General features: G+C 35.6%; 1 protein-coding gene across 1 annotated transcript; it reads left to right on the top strand.

Moving 5' to 3' along the window:
* Nucleotides 1-3,944: 3,944 nt before the first annotated feature.
* Nucleotides 3,945-19,749, top strand: HELRODRAFT_189222 (hypothetical protein; the record flags this gene model as incomplete). Its single annotated transcript, XM_009027308.1, has 37 exons — nt 3,945-4,017; nt 4,351-4,496; nt 4,724-4,855; nt 5,149-5,314; nt 5,559-5,660; nt 6,199-6,350; nt 6,809-6,949; nt 7,366-7,537; nt 8,031-8,104; nt 8,295-8,411; nt 8,747-8,884; nt 9,379-9,564; nt 9,728-9,869; nt 10,220-10,278; nt 10,403-10,510; nt 10,714-10,944; nt 11,300-11,566; nt 11,779-11,931; nt 12,023-12,154; nt 12,276-12,382; nt 12,829-13,096; nt 13,545-13,652; nt 13,864-13,996; nt 14,384-14,508; nt 14,738-14,890; nt 15,047-15,201; nt 15,393-15,558; nt 15,924-16,064; nt 16,153-16,358; nt 16,532-16,646; nt 16,921-17,067; nt 17,250-17,438; nt 17,673-17,828; nt 18,205-18,339; nt 18,580-18,682; nt 19,006-19,185; nt 19,664-19,749. The coding sequence occupies 37 exons, from the start codon at nt 3,945-3,947 to the stop codon at nt 19,747-19,749; spliced, it is 5,364 nt and encodes a 1,787-aa protein (XP_009025556.1).
* Between the last annotated feature and the right edge of the window lie 1,161 nt (nt 19,750-20,910).

The raw sequence follows: 20,910 nt of genomic DNA, 5'->3' as shown, positions 1-20,910 counted from the left end.
TAAATTATTCTGCAACATTGTACATTAAGTAGAAACTTTTTATGAAAATTTCATTTGAGTGCATTTTGTTATTAAAAATATAATAATCACCGAACGCATAAAAATCCTCAGCGTATTCCTTCAGCATGCTTCTTGCTATCCGTGGAATTGAAATCCAAAACAAACAGTGTGGATGCTCGTACCACGCTGAGATGAGGAGTAAGTAGAAAGATAGAAAGAGTGAAAGAGAAAGAGAGAGAAAGAGAGAGAGAGAGAGAGAGAGAGAGTGAGACAAGAAAAAATTTGATAGAAAGAAAGAATAGAAACGAACAGAAAAATGTAAAAATGTTTAATTGCGTGACTCATGAGAGATTTAAAAAATTAAAGTCACACAAGGCAGCTAGCTCTTTCAGAGAACTGTAGTTAAATAACTTCAAACATAAGTGAACGTGAATTATTTTATTAAGAAATGTTGAAATTTTATAGCATTCACCAAATGTTATACGTTAATTGAATTTCATTTTAATCATTTAGTTTTATTCGTTCATAAAGTTTTCAGAATTAATTCTAACTACAACCACAGGAGTAATTTAATGAAGCAAGGAACACCAGAAAAGAAATGCACGTACGTACACTTGGTTGGCATGAACTCTCAGCACATTAAACATAATGAATTAATTATCTTTATATTTTCCTCAACCATAAAAATTCACCGTGAAATTTAAAACTGCTTTTATGATGGTGATAATGATGATGAAAAAAACATGGTTGAAAGAAAGAAACAAACTGAGAGATGTACAAGTGTTTGAATGTTCCCAAAATAGAAAAACATCAAACGAGTCAGTTCCCAAAATATAGCGAGCAAGATCATTACAAAAATAAATTAAACTGACTAAACAGAATGAACAAAAATGAAACTTATAAAAACTTGAACGAAAAAGACTTGAAGATGATAGAAAGATAGATTTGAAATAAAAAACCCAACAGCGTTGAGACATCCAGAACATAAAAATAATTTTATGCTCATATGTGCTAGACCCCTGTGTTCATCGCAGCCATTAAAATCGCAGTTTTATTTCATTAAAACGTTGTAAAACTTTCAAGACATGCCAGCAACAAAAGCAAAAAAAGACACACACACACTCGCAAATACTAATGCATAGTATTCGATATATACATATATATGTATTTATGTATTTATGTTATTATTTTTATTTTATTTTCTTACTATTATTTTTTATTTTCATATTATTGTATACACGATATACATATATATATACATATAAGTATGATAAGTATGTGTGCAACTACACATAAATACCCTGACAAGCACACACACAAACAAAGGAACACACAGAAAGTTAAAAATTTGTGATTTACATATCATATATAAACATAAAATAATTGTGTAGCAAGCTGGTGATTTTTGTCATAAAGATAATAACATGCGTGGCGGGAAAAGTTTGCGTCACAAGAAACGACAACCGCGATGTGAGCACCAACTTTTTCAAATGTTACTATCAACATTTTCAACCGAAATGAAAATTAAATAAAATTTCATCAAATAAGTCGTCCTATTTTTGAGTCCATTGAAATTTTTCATAATCTTTCAAAAAATTTCATTTTATTGATTTTTTTGCATACATTTATTTGACTCAGGCCTTCTTTGGCTTGAGCCAATAATATATATTTATAAATAATATATATTTATTTGAGATTTGGCCCAAAATTCAAAGTTGTGACATTTCAAAAGTCGTTAAAGGATCATATAAATCTGTTGAACGCGATCAATTTGTGCGCTGAGGTTTAGGTTTGTCTGTGCACAACATAATTTATTCAAAGTCGAACGTTCGTTAACAACTTTCTCCAGCTGGCTGATCGCTGAAGTTGAAGGTTTTATATTCATTTGATTATCCATTAACGACAAATCTTTTTAAATCATGGCTTTTGTTTATGTAATTATGTGCTAACTTTATTTAGCTGTGGGTTCTTGATTTGTATTCTCATGTAAATACATTTAAAAATTATAATGTTGAAAAATCTAATTTAAAATTATTTGAAAAACTTTACACTGAAAATCTGACAGAGTTTGTTTAGTTTCACAAAGATTCAAACCAGATTACCAATTTTCCACTTTCTAATGTTTTAACATCTTGGCGTGTTTATATGAATATCAGCTTGAATATACAAAGTAGCCGACATATAGTTTTAAACAATACAATAACAATATGGACAAAGTAAACAAAAGTTCGATTAAGTCGCATCTTCAACAGAGTATACTCGAAAAGTGGACCAATGTATTTCATTGTATCTGTGAAGAGCATTATTAAAAGGACATAAAAATGTCTTGTAAAACTTAATGAAGCTCTTTGTTGCTGTTTGTTTGTTTGTATGTTACTTCTGGTTTTGTTTGTGATTGATTATGTCGTTAGTTTATTCTGACTACTCTCAAGTTATTCGATGGTTTTTCAAAACAAATAATTTTTTATGAAAAATAAGCAAAGACAAACAATAAAAGCAACAAATGCAATAGCAATGTTATTGTACGACAAAACAACGGCATTTATGTGCCAGCTAACAGATGGAGGACACCGTCAATAATATATTTAACAAAATATTCTGATGATGAAACTTTTGACTTAAAGGATTTGATTTAATATTTTGCATATGAGAACACGAACAATTTTGATTACCTAGTCATTATATTAGATTGCCATTTTGCATGTTGTAATTGTGAAAGATTATGCCTTTACTGGAGTCAGATTTTTTAGAAAATAAAGTAAAGTCAACGACGATCTGCCACACCTCATTTTATAATCATTAACAAAGTTAATTTAATTGTTAGATAATTAAATTGTATATTAATTAAAAACCTTGTATTCAGCAATTGTTTGAGAATTAATTGAAAATTAATTATTTCACATTTTATTAGCTTTGTAGGCTAACTAATTGTAAACTGACCACTGAACTAGTCTTCCCCAGTTAAACTGTCAGATTGATTGATTGATTTTATAGACAAATCTTTATACTTATTATATACCAATGGAATTTTTTAATATTTTTTTCACAAATTCATCATAAAAGATGTTTCCATATAGGGCCTTATATTCACAAAAACACCTGTCGAAAAATTTTATTTTCTATGCTAAGTCACATGAAATTTAGTAATACTTGGGCAATAATAAAAAATAACAAGACGTCTATTTAATTTTTGCCTAAATTTAGAACATATTTCTGCTTTTAAATTTTTGACGTTCACTTCACTTTTGTTGTTGCGTGATCTAATGTACTAAAATTTTTATATGCACTAATTAAAACATAATGTCTCTTCCAATTATTACTAATTAAGCCTGGTATTGGTTACTAATTTAATTAATAAAACTAGAAGTTAATAATTAAACTAGAATTAGACTTGGATTAGATTAGAAGTTAATGAGTTAATTTATTATTACTTATGATGATTTACTGTTAATCATAAGTAATAATAAATAATAACTAGTAAAGTAGGTGCTAACTAAATTTATGAATTAGTTATTAAAAAAGTTAAGAAATTAGAATAGAATAATAAGAATTAAACTAGAATTAGACTTGGATTAGATTAGAAGTTAATGAGTTAATTTATTATTACTTATGATGATTTACTGTTAATCATAAGTAATAATAAATAATAACTAGTAAAGTAGGTGCTAACTAAATTTATGAATTAGTTATTAAAAAAGTTGAGAAATTAGAATAGAATAATAATATTAGAATGGAATAGAAGATATAGTATCTATATATACTATATACTATACTATAAAAGAGAAATAGAAACAGGAATAGCAGATAATCTGATAAATAATTATAATTTATTTATTTTATATTTTATTTTTATAAAACTAACCTTAATTAATTAATAAAAGCTGCTTAAAAAACTTTGTAACTGGTTTTTGAGTTTTAACTTTTCTCATAAATAAATTTCCAAAATGACCACTGTCACCAACAAGAGAAAAGATTCAGCAGCCGTAATGAAGCCAGCTGACAATGGTCATCTTGATGGTTGGTTCTTTTTCATTTTTTTTCTTTTGTTTAATTTAATTTATTTTAGATTGCCCAAAATGTTTACAAATTATTATTATTAGCCAATTAAATTTTTTATTAGATTTTAAAATTAAATTTGAATCATATACTATTAATAATTATTTACTTGGTTTATTAACTCATTAGTATTGTTTTTGCTGTAGTATATTAAATAGATTACACCAACACAAAATTAATTATTGAAAAATATTTTCGAGTGTCATGCTTATCTTGAATAAAATCTTATAAAGCAGTCTTGAATGATCAGTAAGTAAATAATTAATAAAAAGACAATAAATAATTATTGTTAAGAAATGGTAATGTCAATGGTTGAGACCGCAAATGACAAAAGTCCTTCGGTGAGAAAATCAGTTGAGTCATCTCTGGTGAACGTTGGCAAATCACATTGCAATCTTGTCGTCTCGTACTGCAACCTTTATCTTGTCAAAAATCCTAAGGTAATGTTTGTGCATGATTTTGGTTTTCCATTTTTTATTTGTAAAATCCATCATTTATACATTGTTTTATTTATCTATTTGTTTTGTTTGTAGTGGATAATATTAACTTTGTAACGTATGAGTGACAGAAAATTTTTGATTGGATTTACTGTGATCTATTTGAGTTATCATATTCTGTTTTTGTTCATCGATAACATAGAACCAATGGCCAATCAATGTGTTTGTAGATGCCACAGGTGCACAAGTCAATTTTGTTGAATGTGATGTTGAAAGTGTTGAAGGATAATGTTGACAACATTTCTGAGGATGTTGTACGTGATGTCATTAAACAATCCTTTGCTGAAATGATTCAGAACAAAGTAAGCAGCTCTGATTCTTCAATACTTCTTATAACCAAATGAATTATATTTTGCTAAGTTTGTTCTTCATTAGCTTCCATAAATAATTTAAAAAATATAACAATGCAAGTGAAAGTAGACCAGATTTTCACAAATTCTAAAAACGAAAAATCATATAATAGATGAACGTATATTTATATTATTAACATCACTCACATGTGTCTTTATGATTGTTATCTGGTGAATAAATTGATGAATACAAAGTTGAGTTGACTGAGTAAAAATGAGAGACAATGATTGCATGAAAACACTAGGAAATAGGTTATGAGGACCAGACAAACCTGTCAAGTGACATAGTGGTGTTGCTGGGTAGCAGGTTCTGCCATGAAGTCATGACGGAATTGTTGGAGAAGTTCCAACCAAACACAGTGCCTCACTTCTTTGTCGTCCAAACTCTTTCTAATTTGTCTCTCGTTAATGGTTTGGAATTTTGTCGTGGGTGCATTTTCGCTTTGTTTGCTTTCTTAGTGGTATTAATTTTACTTTTGCACTTTAAACTAGTTAAAAATGTTGTTCAGCTACAAAATAATATTGTTCTAGCTTTTATTTCTCACCAGTTGCATATTTTAAGTAATTGATTAGAATTGTGTAAATATGAGGCTGCTTGGTTTCGTATCAATAATCAATTGAATTACTTTGGTTCTCACATGCTGATTGAATGCAGTGTATGGCATGGTTCCGTCTTATATGAAGGCTTGCTTGGGAGCCTGTCTGCCAATGCTCCTCATGACCAAGAGTGACAACATGAAGTTTATATTCACTAAAAGTGATTAATTTGATTGTCATTTTCGTATGATTTTCACAAATTCGTTCGTTCGTTCATTCAATCACCGATTCGTTAATTTATTCATTCATTTGTTTGTTTTTCATTTCTTCATTCATCTATCCATCGATTGATCCATCCTACTGTCCATTCATTCATTCATTCATTCATTCATTCATTCATTCATTCATTCATTCATTCATTCATTCATTCATTCATTCATTCATTCATTCATTCATTCATTCATTCACTCACTCACTCACTCACTCACTCACTCACTCACTCACTCACTCACTCACTCACTCACTCACTCACTCACTCACTCACTCACTCACTCACTCACTCACTCACTCACTCACTCACTCACTCACTCACTCACTCACTCACTCACTCACTCACTCACTCACTCACTCACTCACTCACTCACTCACTCACTCACTCACTCACTCACTCACTCACTCACTCACTCACTCACTCACTCACTCACTCACTCACTCACTCACTCATTCATTCATTCATTCATTCATTCCCTCCACCATAGTGTTGTCATCATTCAGCGAAGCCATAGTCGACTATATGGCAAACATCGAGTCGGCACCAGACCAGAATGTTAAGAAAGAGTTTTTTAGTACGGAAGTGTGGACTGCCTGGGAGCACCTCTTCGACAACTGGCTGTCTAACAAGGACCTCAAGGTTTGGGTCTGTTGGCATGTTTGTTTGTTTGTTGGTGTGTTTGTTTGTTGGTGTGTTTGTTTGTTGGTGTGTTTGTTTGTTGGTGTGTTTGTTTGTTGGTGTGTTTGTTTGTTGGTGCGTTTGTTTGTTGGTGTGTTTGTTTGTTGGTGTGTTTCTTTTGTTGGTGTGTGTGTGTTGTGTTTATCTGTGTACATGTGTTGTTTTTTAGCAAGCTTTTTTGTCTGGGCTTGAATGTAAGAATTTGTTTTTAATTAAGTGTACATTTTTATTTATTCTGTACTTTTTGTGGTATTTTTTTGTGAACTGATAAACATTTGACTATGTTTCATCTGTCAGATATATTATTTTTTAAAGTGACTTTACTTTTATGGATTTCATTTCAAAAATAAAACAACCTTTGTTTTTATTAGCTAACATCAATTCATTGTCTGTTACAATCTATATAACTTGCTGAACAGGTTAAAGGTCAGGTGGTTGAATGTTTGGGTCGAATGTCAAACATCTTGGCATCGACGAAACTCAATGAGTGTCTGCAGAAGTTCATTCCTGCTGTCTGCAGCATCCTCAAGAAACAACATTATTGTCAGCTTGTTACTGAGGTTGGTGTTTATGATGTGATGCTGTGATGATGGTATTATCACCATGTGACGATGGTGATAGTTGTAATGGTGGCTGTAAGTATCATCACCATGTGATGATGGTGATAGTTGTAATGGTGGCTGTAAGTTGCATTGATGACTGCATGATGATGAATGCTAGATTTGGCGACATTGCATGGAATGTTCCACAATGCTTCAAAACAGTTCTAATTTACAAAAAGGGCTAAAATTTTATTTCTTTAATAGAATAGAATAGAATAAATTGGCATTGCAAGCACTGCCTTTTGCCACCATAATGTAAACAGATTTTTAGGAATAAATAATTCAAATAGTTGAAATATTTGGTTGAAAATTTTCAGTTTAAGTTTGCATCTTTTGGTTTGACGTCTTTACTTTCATGACGAATGGGACACCAGGGTCTGCACCACATGTTGGAAGCTGCAGTGGCGACAGATTGCATGGCGGTCGACCCCTACCTGGACAACATCCTCAATTCATTGTTCCTTCAATCTCAGTGGCCCATCAATCTCACGTCTACCACTTCTGTTAAGAACCACAACCAGTCACTCAGATGCTTCTCACTGTTGGGTGGGTATGGATTGAAAAATAAATATCTAAATAAATAAACATCGTCACGACACACACACACACCACACACGCATGCACACGCGCACACATATACATTAAAACACGCCACTACTAAACACATACACATACACTCATACACACACACACACACACACACACACACAACACACACACACACGCATAGCCAAGTACTTTCCAGAGAGAGTGGTGAACTTCATCATGGCAAAGTTGGACCCGGTGAATGAGGCATCACGCATCACGTGCCTCAACATCATTCAACATCTGGTTAATTATACTGGTATGATGCTTGCTTATCTACTGCCTGCTTACTCGTCTGTTGCTTGCTTGGAAATATTAATTTTTCTTTATTTTCAAAGATTATATTCCGCAAGGTGTTTATTTTTAATCTAGTTTTTGTTGTTAGATGTAAGTTGATTTGTTATATTTTCGTTGATAAATGTGTTATTGCTGAATAACGTGTTACAATTTTTAGGGGAGAGCTTACGGGATAAAGAGAAACAACTTTTATCTGGATTGAAGATGATCATTAACGACCCTAGTAACAAAGTGAGTGTGATGAACTGACCATGTTATTCGCTGTGTTATTGACGATGTAATTGTAATAATGTTTCCTATGAGAGTTCCGATATAATCCACTTTTGCATTTTATTAATTTCAATTTTATAGTAAACTTTGGCAATAAATTGTTCAGAATACTTCAGTTGAACTTTAATAGTGAACCCTCATCTTTCGACAGGTGCGTCGGTCGCTGGCGGAAACATTAGTGAAGATATCACATCATGGTTACTTGGAGCTGGAAGGAGGGAAATCATTTGTGGAGTTTGTCCTCAAACAATGTCTCTTGAATGACGAGGTGCTGGGTGGGTGGGGATGTCGTGGCCTGGTGACATTCTTTGGGGATGTTCTCGTGATTGAGATGTTGTTGTTGTTGTCGTTGTTGTCAAATGTGTTGTTGCTGAAAGTATTGCTTGTGTTGTAAATATGTTGTTCCTCTTGCTAATTTTGAGCACTTTTTGGTTGTTGAAACTGGAAATTCGTGCATCTTTGTCATTCTATTTAGACAATTGTAACCATTATTTCTTGATTTTTTAGGTTATTTTTTTTTATAAATTTTTTTTGAAAAAAGCTATAAATTATTGAGATTTCAAATTTCTCTACGTCTACTGACTCACTTATCACCATTACCAGTCAGTAACGGGCAGCACTCAGAAGAAGCAGCAGCAGCAACAAGCAGTCGATCAAAACTTCGTCACAAACAACATGCTGAGAATGTTCTGTGAAAATGTTCTTCATCTTTTGGCCACAACTGTACAGAACACAAACAACGTTGGATATGTTTTTATTTGGTCAAATTTCCTTTTTTTTTTGTTAAGATAGCAGTTTTAACTAATGATGCTTTTTACGTTGTTAATGTGTTGAAAAGAATACTTTTTTGTAAGACAATCACAATCTTCTTTTTTATTGCAAAGATTATGAGTGGCATAGGGCATGTGAGATAATGTAACAATATATCTTGTCATAGTTTACACAGATTTAATTTTGGGAAATTATTTTTTATAGTTACTAATTAAAATGTAATTGACATCCTTAAATAAATTTCTCCATTTGAAATGCAAGCAATGGCGAAAGAAGATTTTGATTATTATTCTATTGAATTATTTGAATATAGAATCTGATATAAACTTTTTGAATCCAACGCTAATATAGATCTCATATTTACTGTTGCATGAAACATGAAAAACAAGTTTTTATTTCAATTTTTAATTTTTATAAATGTATCTTATCTTTGCCTAATTTTTTTATTGTTTAATTTTCTGTAGGCTCTGTGGCCGTATTTATTTGAGTTTCTCATCCAATCAAATTACACCAACGCATGTGGCGTCGTTTGTAAAACTATCTCATCGCTGGCCAATAAGAAGCTAGAGAATGGTGATCCTGACTATTACATTGATTTCGATAGGGAAGTCTCCGTACCCAAGCCTGAGGCTATCTTCGTTCGCTTGTTTGTAAGTGTTGATGTCGTGTAATTGTTTATTGTGATGACGTTAATGTGATGATGTTAATGTGAGGTGGTGGTGATGTAATATGATGTTGATGTGATGATTATCTGAGTCATTAACATCTTTTCCACCACCAGCACCACTATCATTCATCATTATTTAAATTTAGGTTTTGCTTGGTCATCCGAAGCATGGATACAAAAGAGGAGTGTACGTGCTGCAAGCCCTCATATCTCTATCCAAACTCTTCCATCCGTGTCTCGAGGACCTATGGAAGAAGAGTTTCTCAAACATGGCAAAGATTCTTGAAGGTCAACTACTGCTTTTATTGATGTTGTTGTTGATGCCATTGATGTCAATAATCTTGTGGATTTGTTAATGTTGTTGATGTTTTTGGTTATTTTGTTGAATTTGTTGTTCTTTTTTCATATTTCATATTTCTTTCATCGTTTTTTTACATCTTCTGTCTGTCATTGCATGATTTGTAACTTTTTGATTTAGTTGGTTTATGATTGGTGGCGTCTCGATTGATTCTTCAGCTTATTGCTGGTCGCACGCATGCTAGCTGACGTGGTTTATTGGCCAAAAAGAGCATTTCATTATAATTTTGTTAATTGTTCATAACGTTTTTTATACATCAACTAACTGATCGACACTTAAGATGATGATAGTGATGACAAAAAGTGGGACCAAACGAAGTGGGAGGCCGCTCTTATAAATGTTAGTGTCGTCGTCGTTATCATTGTTGTCACTTTTCATCATCACTATGATCGTTACGGTCATCATAGTGGTCATCATCATTACAGTCATCATCGTGGTCATTATCGTTATGGTCAACGTTCAGATCCTACGCGCAACGATTGATGAGATCAAGAGGGAAAGCTGGACGAGCAGGTGCGGGCGTGAGATGCTGCAACAGATCAGCCTCTACTCATCATCACCATTAGAGAAGGTACTCTTACAGGATATTGATTTTGTTGTACAAATCATATTGCCTTACGTGATGTTGTTGTTGTGGCTATTTATTAGTATTGTTGTTTAAAAGTTTGTATTTATAAAAAGTGTTGCGTGCTTTGGTCTTGAATTATGTTGTTGTTTTGTTGTTAAGTTTGTCGTTGTTTCGTAAGAGTGTTTTTGTACACCACTTTCAACCAGGCCTTCCTGTTCAAGTGCATTGGAATTGCCATCAGCAAGATACCCGTCAAGAAGAACATCTTCATAGTTCCAGTTCTGGAGAAGAAGGGCGGCAGCATTCGCGGCAGTGAAAAGGACAGGGACCTGAGCATGGCGGAGGACAACCAGAACATGATGAACAAGGAGTTTGTGTGCACGTGCATCGATGCTCTCTTCAATAACACCAACCATGAGATCGCCGACGAGAGAGAGGTTGCTGATTGATCTTTCTAATTTTGTTGTTGATGTTGTTGTTGTCTGTGTTTTCACTGTTGTCTGCTGACCTGACCACGATTGTTGATGTCTTTGATGATATTGTTAAGTTGTTGATGTCTTTGATGATATTGCTAAGTTGTTGATGTCTTTGATGATATTGCTAAGTTGTTGATGTCTGGATTCTGTTTGTTTAGGGTGTCTTACAAATAAGTTGTGTGATGTAAGAATGTGGTGTCTAATGATTGCTACCTGAACAACGAATATGGTGTCTCTTACACATATAGCAGCGCTAGCAACACGAAACGAACTCGTGTAGACAACTGGCGCACCTACAAACAACACATTCATTCAGGCATGCGCGCAAGCTATCGGATTGGCATCGTCACCATCGTTATCTTTACCGCTGCCATCATCGACATCATCGCCGCTGTCATCGCCACCATCGAAGTCACCACCACCAGCAGCACCAACACCATCACCAACAACATCCCCATCAATGCCACCTCCCCCTCCAACGCCTCCATCGTCCAATGTTGACGTCATCTTTGAGAAACTGGAGAGCATTTTGAGATCGAAGAAGACATCTTCCTTCATTACTTTCATCAAGGTGCTGGTGGTGGTTCGTCGTTTTGCTGAAATGATTTGTTGCTGGCGTTATTAATACTGCAATTGTCGTTGAGAATCTATCGCAACATACTCTGGCTGATGTTGTTTGTCATCCTTAGTGACATTAGCATTATTATTATAACAACTTTTTTATCTGTCTAACAAACATATCACGAACATATAAACGAACGCACAAACAAACAAGCACACAAACAAACAAATTAGGAAGCGGTGGGTGAGTTTGATGAGAAGTTCAAATCAACAATCTGCCTGTGCTATGGCTACATTGCGTTGTACGTTCCACCACAGATGCTACAGTCCTGTCTGGACTTTTATATACTGGCTCACATCAACCATTACAATGTCTCTAATATCAAGGTTGGTTGGCTGGTTTGTTTTATAGCGAGTGGTTTATATATCGCGATTAATGAAGTAATTTCATCATCTCAGCCAACGTAATCTTTTCCAGGATCCAGCCTTAAAAGTGAGCATCATTAGGAGCATTGAACTTGTCTGTCGATCCATACATTCCAAGAACTCCTCACATGCCATTAAAGGGTTGATCCTGAACTCCAGAGATGTGATGTTGAATGGGATCAAGGTGGAACGTTGTGAGGGGGGAGGGATTGGCATGCTTTCATGATCATTCATCATTGTGTCATCATCACGTTATCATGGTCATTATTTCCATTGCAAGAGTATTTTGTTTTCCACACCAACAGAATCTGATGAAGCAGGAAAGCCAGACGTCCCTGCCGAATGACTTCCGAACTCAAATAACGACCACATGTTCTGCTCTTGTGTTCGTTACTTTTTTGATTTGGCTCAAGTTGAAATGTTTTTGTTAGCGTTGTAGACGGGATGATGTGTTGTTAGGATGAAGAGTAGATGCCATACCAGTCTGAAAATGTCGAAGATAATTAATTAATTTATTTAGTTATTCATTTATTGAGTCTTAATCGATATTACATTTGCACTTGGGATATTTTTTTATCACATCAGATCATTTGTTTATTCATTTGTTCTTTTGTTCATTCATTTATCCACTTGTCCATTTTTTCAATAGTTTATTTGTTTGTTTGAATGGATTTAGTTTTATATTGTGCAGTTATGATAAACGAACGCACATCCCCTTACAGCTAATCTTCAGAGTTACCGGGGCTGTGTTTATACACGGTGTTCGTTCATTAATTCATTTGTTAATTGATTGAAACATCACTTTTTCAAGTATTCATCCGACTACTCGTCCTTTAACTTATTCACGATAACATCCAGCAAACTGGATCCACCTTTGAAGTCGTCAGATGTCCACGAAATCTTCTCCATCTTCGCATCTCGCATTATCACCCTCCCTCCAGATCTTCCTCCATCTTCCTCCTCCTCCTCTTCATCTCCATCACCGTCATCATCACCATCGATCTCATCAGAGGAGCAGACGACATATCAGAGTCTCTTACAAAAGTGCAATGTGGCTCTCGTTAAGTTGGCAACTGTCTTCGTGGAACGTGATCCGTCACCAGGCGTCTTTTCCGCTATCTTCCAGGTCACCTCCCAGTTTTCATGTCTCAATTAATTATTTACTTTTTCAAATTCTCGTTCTATTGAAAGATTAGGCTCTTCTATGACGTTTAATTATATATGCGGTTGAACGACAGAGCACTGAAATATTACACTGTCTACAAAGCAATTACTCTTTTCATACAAACATCCATGCAACAATTTCATGTAGAATGAAATTTTATTTTACTGAGAAATTATTACTAAGCTAGTAGCTTAAGTCCTTCATATATGATCTGTTGGTATTCTTTATATTAATACGTTCTCAAGCAGTATTATGTTAGTCTGCTGAATCAACCTGCATGAATGAAAAATCTATATAACGTTTTGAATTTCACCGAGTTAATGCAATAGTCTTTCATAGTAGACAGGTTTTGCTCTCATTCCAAAGAGTTTCACGTGCTAGAATGTTTTTAATAATTTTAAATCTCTAGATCTTGCAACCCCTCCTGATATCAGCTCAAGAATTTGAAAGACTGAGAGCCTTAACAATGCTGTACAATGTCGTTGTTATATATCTAAAGAAAATTAATAACTCGCTGGTTAGTTTTTTTTGTCGAATGATAATTTTTGTTTTTGTTATTTTGATTTTTATCAGCGAAACCGTGTTTGTGTCTGTTTTGCCACGATTAATAAACTATGTAATAAATATCAATGCTTACCATTACGTAAATGATTTTTCGTCATTTGGAATTCTTTTATATGAGCATAGACTTTAGGTTTTTTATTATTTAGTTTTTTTTTCTATTTCAGGTCAACAAAATAGGGAACCTGGGTCAGGTGGTAGGCTTCATAGTGCCCAGGTGTGCAGATCAATCAGTGCAGGTGAGAATGATTGCTGCCAACTGCTTGCACAAATTGCTTTCTGTTGGGCTAAGATACGAAGGTCAGAGGTCATGTTTGTTTGTTGGTTGGTCGTTGGTGGCGAGATGGTTTTTTGTTCTTGATTTTGTTTTTAACGTGACGAAGTTGTGTGGTCGGTGGGGGATGTTGCGTGGTTGAATGTAGTGCAATGTTAGTCTCGGGAAAGACGGTGGACAGTTTTTTTCTTTTTTGTGACGATACAGTATGAATGTTTTGTTGTCACGCTCAATTATTCCAACTTCTAAGCCTAATATTTTCCGGTTTGTTTTGGTATAATGTTCAACTTAAAAAAAAGATAATTCATTAACTTCTTTTCAAAATGATGTCATCAATAGAAGAATTATCGCAATTTATAATTTGGTTTAAAAAAAACCGTCGTAGATTATTTTGTCCATGTTTTTGATACCAGGAAGATCAGCAGACTTCCGAGACGAGAATGTTGACAAGATGGAGACCATAAAGCAACATCTGTGCGACAACAACGTCCTCAACAATCCCGACGCCATGCTGTATTACGTTAATCAGCTGGCCGAGGTTGTTGCAGATGTTGCTGTTGATGTTTTTGCTGTAGATGTTGATGTTACTGCAGTTGCTGTTGATGTTGTTGCTGTAGACGATGTTGCAGTTGTTGTCGGGGATTTATAATAAGGAAGTTGCCATTTTTGCGAAACCGCACCGCGCTCCCACCATAACTTATTCATCATGATCGTTGTAGCTCTTGCTCGCTGACACCATCATTACATCGTGACAATTTTAATTTCAGGTGTTGAACTTTCGAGTTGGGTTCGACCACCTGTTGTTGTACATAGAAACGCTGATAAGCAGTCTGTTGGACCTACAACCACAGTCCTCTTCTGCTGTCAGCATCATACTGGCATGTTGCATCAAATCCAGGGGCATGGAGCTGCAGGGCGTGGTCTGTTTTCCATTTGTTACGTCATCTTTTTCATTTTTTTCATTTGTTACTTCATCTTTCTTATTTCAATTCCAGTAATTTTTTATGATGATTTATTCAAAAAGTGGATCTATTCATCACATCGCGTGTGCAAATTTGAAACTTTAACTGTTGCAGGTTGACAAAATCTACCATACTTTGCACAACACTCTGCCCTTCATCACCCACCCTCAAACGAGAACTGGTGCACTGAGAGTCATCAGGGCGTTGACCTCCCATCACCTCGTCAAGGTCATCACACTTCTCCTTGACGAAACTTATCCGTTGGTTGGGTTTGTAAAAAAGACATTTATAAGTTTCATTTTATATCTAGTATCTACATTAAACGTTCTTCCATTTTTATCATAAGCATAACGCCGTGCTTTTTAAATTTGATTTAGACATTTTCTTTCAACATAAGCCATGCCGTGTACATTTTAAATGTGGTTAAAAATTTTTAAAGATTCGTTTGATATTTTTTTAGCATGACGAGCGAGATCTGGCAGGACCTGGGGCACGACCCTCAGCTATCCCTCTCCCTGGTGGACAACCTCTTCGAGACACTATCCAGGTCCACTCCATACGAAGAAGTTGTGGAAGTGAGGGGCAGGAACAAATCGTACAGAAGAGCTACTGTTCTGCCGTTGGCTGTAAGTTCATGCTGTTTTGCTGACTGTTTGTCGGTTGTTGTTGCTTCGTGAGTTGTTTTCATAGTTAAGAGAACTATGGGGTTGTTGATCGGTCGTTTGCTTAGCAGGTTGGTTATCTATCATGATTGAGAGCTAAAAACTGTTTGTCGTTTTTTTAAATCTATTTGCTTTGCCTCGTGTGACAGACTTCGAATTAACCTGTCAAGACTGTAGAGACATAATTTGTATATTCTTATATAAACATAATTTTTATCAATTATATTAGTCAAAATTGTTGAAATTTTAATATATGTTTCAAAAAATTATTCAACGGTTAAACAATTGTTTCAATTATTCACAACTCGCAAACAACATAAACTGCCTAGGCCATATTAGCACTGACAGACATAATGAAAGCACCAGAAAGCAACTTCGTTGTCATGCAGAACTACGGAAAGTTGATTGTCTTGTTGATGTCTTATGTGGCGTCTATGTGTGAGACCAGTCTGCCTAAAATCGATAAAAAGGTTGTCTTTTTATCATTTGGTGTGGTGTTTCCCTGGTGGCGATGTTTATGGTGTAATATTTGTTTGAATTTTTTTATTCATATTTTAGAAATCGTCCCAGAACAAGTCTCAGCGAGTGTCGCCGGGTTCTTCTTCAACATCACCGACCACGATATCGGTGCAGGCACTGAGACAACTTGTGACGGCCTCGCAACAGCAGAGATTCATCGAGCAGCTGGAAAATGAGAAGGTGTGGGAGATCTTACTAATGGATAAGCAGGAGAGATTGTTGGAGGGCTTCACCATATTTGCCAGGTTCTCATCATTGCAATCTTCATCACCATCTTTACATTTTCATCGTCATCTTTTAAATGGTCTACATCAGTCTCCAATGCAGCTGCGTCACTCCCACATTACCATCACCATTGTCATGATCGTCATCATCGTCTCCAGCATCATCGTCGTCATCATAATTACCATCGCATCAGATGCCTCGCAGATCACGATCCAATGATGATTTCAAAGTTGGCGGGCAATCTGAACAGTTTGCTATCAAGTGCCTACACCATGCAGAGGATCATGGTGGCTGTCATCTTCGCTGAGGTAGGTCATCGTCGTTATGTTGTTGTTGTGGTTGTTGTTGCTGTTATTTGTGGTCGTTGTTGTTGATATTATCTGTTGTTGTTCATCGATTGTAAAGATGTTCAAAGAGTCTGTGTGTTTTTTGGCTGTTGCAGTTTTGCTGTCTCTTGCATTGCTGTCATTAATGTTATGTAGATGGCAGGAACATTACTGTCATATGTCACCATAATCAACGTGTTTGTTATCTTCAACGTGATCACCACGTTCCATCCTCACCAACATGCCTTCGTTATAGTTCATCAACAAACGTTGCGGAGAGGACAGCGGTGCGGTGGATGTCCTAGTGGGCAGCTTGTTGAACAGGCTGGCGGACAACGATTCAGTCGTTAGAAGAATGTGCATCAGAGGTCTTGGTAATCTGGCGAGCAATGGAAAGCCCGTGGTGAGTTTGCTGGCTGGTTAGTCGGTGTGCATGCGAGCGTGTGCACGGGCGTGTGCATGTATCTATATTAACATGTTGTTAGTTTACGGCATGTGTTACTAGTTATAATGCAACGCATTCGTTCATACTCACATTCCATCCAAGACATGCAAGCACGCCAACTGATCTGACACACAAACCAGGTCCAGAAGCACAGTGCCTCCATTCTAACAGCGCTCATGGCTGGGACGGACGACAAGGATGATGTTGATGACGTCATCGCTCTTGAAGCCATGACGTCACTGCTCAAGCTGGTCTCCATGTTGTCCCTTTCCAATGTGAATGATGTCGTCATCAAGATGGCTCTCAGGATCAGGCCCTGGTTTGATAAAGTGGGTATTTGTTCGTGATCACGTCCAATACACAACAACAACAACAACAACGATAATACCGACAACAGAAAAAACATTAGCGACAACAAAACTTCTAACAAAAAACTTTTAAGTTTTTACAATCCATATCTCTCTCGAATCCATAATTAGCAGATTAAAAATATTAATGAGATTAAGATTCAGTACACGCACCGACTTGCTTAACGCATTTTGCGAACTGACCTCTCTATTTAGGACAACGCCGACATCCGTGAAACCTCGTTGAAGCTGTTTGGTGACCTGTCCACGTTCGCACTGAAGGAGAACAAGGAACAGTTCGTCGAGCAGGTGCATTCAAACATCGTGTCCATCCTCTTACACCTTAATGATGAGGAGCCTAGGGTTCTCCAGGTTAGGTCAACTGATGGTGCCACGATGATGGTGATGGTTGTTTTGGAGTTGATTATGATGATGATCGCGAGCGTGATGATGGTTTCAGTGCTGAGTTGAATGTAAAAAACAGTTTCGATCGTAATTATGACGCTAAAGATCATTATGTAACCTTTAAAACACGAGATGATCATTGGAACCACCATCGTCATCCTCACCATCATCCTCTTCATCATTCTCGTCATCATCTCCATCCTCATCCTCATCTCCATCTTCCTCCTCTTCATCATTTCCATCCTCATCTTCTTCCTCTTCTCCATCTTCCTCCTCTTCAACATCTCCATCCTCCTTTTCTTTTTTTCATCCTCATCATCTTCATCCTCCTCAACACGCACAGGCCAGCAAGAAATGTCTCCGAAAGCTAGGTACCCTACTGGACGCCGCTGAAATCAATGAAATGTTTCAGAAGCACCTGATAGATGACGCTGCCCTCAAGTACTCTCTCTTCATGAACGATCTCTCCAAATTAATTGTAAGAGAGAGAGAGAGAAAGAGAGAGAGTCAGATGAGTTTTAATTTACCACCTGTGTAATGAGGCCCCTATTTACTAGATTTTTTTCTCTTTGATTATACTCATGTTCTTCCTTAGTTAGGCATTTGTTCGGTTGTATCTTTTGCTATTCGGTGTTTGATCACTCACTCACTCACTCACTCACTCACTCACTCACTCACTCACTCACTCACTCACTCACTCACTCACTCACTCACTCAGGTTAGAAACCTTCCAGATAAGGTTGCATACTACAGCATGGGACTGCTGACTTACTTCAAGTGCCACAACAATCGCCTGAGAAGCAATGCGGCCATTTTCATTGGTAAGCGTTTTTGCTGTTGTGTGTTGTTGTTGTTGCTATGTTGTGTTTGTTGGTTGTCGTTGCTATGTTATGTTTGTTGGTTGTGTGTTGTTGGTTGTGTCATGTTGTGTCTTGTTGTGTGTTGTTGTTGCTGTGTTGTGTTTTTTGCGTTGTTGATTGTTGTTGGGTATTGTGGTCAATGTGTTGTGTTTGTTGTGTTGTTGTTGTGTTGTTGTTATACTGTGTCCGTTTGCGATTTTTGTCACGAAAGTTGATGTTGATGTTTTCATCTTTCACCATCTTGATTTTTTAGTTATATTTTCACCACTCCAACGTTTCAAAAGGTTGTTTGGTGGGCAATTATTCGAAAATAGAAGCGGGAAATTCCAAAAAAGTTGGCGGCGCTGAATGTGTTGAGAATGGGAATGTCGACAGGGCTGTCGATGGTGTCGCTGGTGTTGATGGCGTCTGCACGGATGACACCAACGTCACGTCAGTCATCAATAAGGACCAAGTCTGCAGAGGTAGTTTGCCGCTACTTTTCGGCGTTACTATGTTCCGCTTATGCGCATGCGTTTGTGTGTGTGTTTCACTGTGTCTTGTTATGTTATGTTGGTATGCTATTATACTCTTATGAATTATCTTTTACAAAATCTTGACCATAAATTGTTGTAGTTTGGGCGGTGAGGTTATTGATGACAACTTGTCTCATGTTGCTGTCTCATGTTGCAGTCTCATGCTGCAGTGACCGTGTTCAAATTCATTGAGATCCTGACTAATCATACACAGAAATGTGTGTACCGTGTTGATTCACGCCTATTCACGTACGCTGTGTTTGCGTGGGCCATTGGTACTTCTGTGCGTATTAGAAGTCTGTCTTCATCGCCAAGGCCCTTAATATTTTGCTTTCATGTTTTCAAATTGTTTTTTATATTTTATCTTAACTTTTCATATTTTTGTAAAACAGATTAATTGAAAAATTAACTTTTTACATGTTGGCAGCACTGATGCTGTTGTTGAAAGATGAGGACGCTGAGGTGAGGAGTTCAGCCGTTGAAGCCATCAGCTGTTTGTTTGCAGCTTTTTGATTTGTCGTTTGTATGATGGCGATGACGTTGTGGTAGTTGAGGAAGTTGTGGTAGTGTGGTAGTTGTGGTATTGTTGTTGTTGTGTTTCAACCATGTGCCTTCTTGTTCGATTCGTTATGTACGTATGTGGATATGTAAGTATGTCTGTATGTAGTTCATACGTGTGTTTGTCTCTTTGCTTGCTTCGAACGCTTGGCTGGTGGCTTGTCCATCTAGTTTAAATTTTGAGAATATTTCATTTTTCGCGACTTCAAAACTTCAAGAACATACAACATGAAGTGACGCTCCATATGTGTATAGAAGTCAATCTATTCATGTATTCATTTATTTGTGTGTGTGTGTGTGTTATATAACAACTTTGTTCATATTCATATATACAATCATATTTCATGTTGTATTGCTAAAACATTTCTCTTTTCTTCATATATATATATATATATATTTTTATTTATATAAATAAATAAATAAATTGGAAAAATGTATATAAATTGTTAATGATAATGAAACAACATTAGTTCTCCCATAATCGTACTATCTTCAATCTTTTTTTTTTTTAATCTTTTTTCATTTATTTTTAATCTGCATCGTCCACATACTTTCTGATGTTCAAAGTCATTTTGTGTTCACTTTGTTTGGTTGTAAAATTTATTTTTCGCTCATGTTTCAAATGAAAAAATGTTGTTGCGATGAAGTTTACGCCTAATTAATAAACTGAACATCTGTTATTTTTTTAATTTCATTTTATTTAGTTAATACCATTTCGTGAATTTATACACTAATTTATTTTATTTGTAAAACTTTCGAATATATCACAATGTGATGGGCGAAGAAAGACACATACAAGTTCATCTGTGTTATAGAAATGTTTTCATTAATTTATTTTTTTAATTAATTTCAATATATATTAATTTAAAATTTTTTATTTCTTTAATCATTTTTTCGTTCGTTCATTCATTCGTTCGTTCGTTCGTTCGTTCATTCGTTCGTTCGTTCATTCGTTCATTCGTTCATTCGTTCATTCATTCATTCATTTGTTCATTCACTAGAATTTGCAAGCATGCATCTAAATGTTTTGGTAATAATTTAACTCTCCATCTATCTAATTTGACGGTTCACCGACTGACTGATGACCTTCTTCATAGTTTGAAAATATGAGCATAG

The sequence above is a fragment of the Helobdella robusta genome, assembly GCF_000326865.2.
Source record: "Helobdella robusta unplaced genomic scaffold HELROscaffold_5, whole genome shotgun sequence".
Classification (NCBI taxonomy): domain Eukaryota; kingdom Metazoa; phylum Annelida; class Clitellata; order Rhynchobdellida; family Glossiphoniidae; genus Helobdella; species Helobdella robusta.
This window is presented reverse-complemented; position numbering and strand designations above follow the sequence as displayed.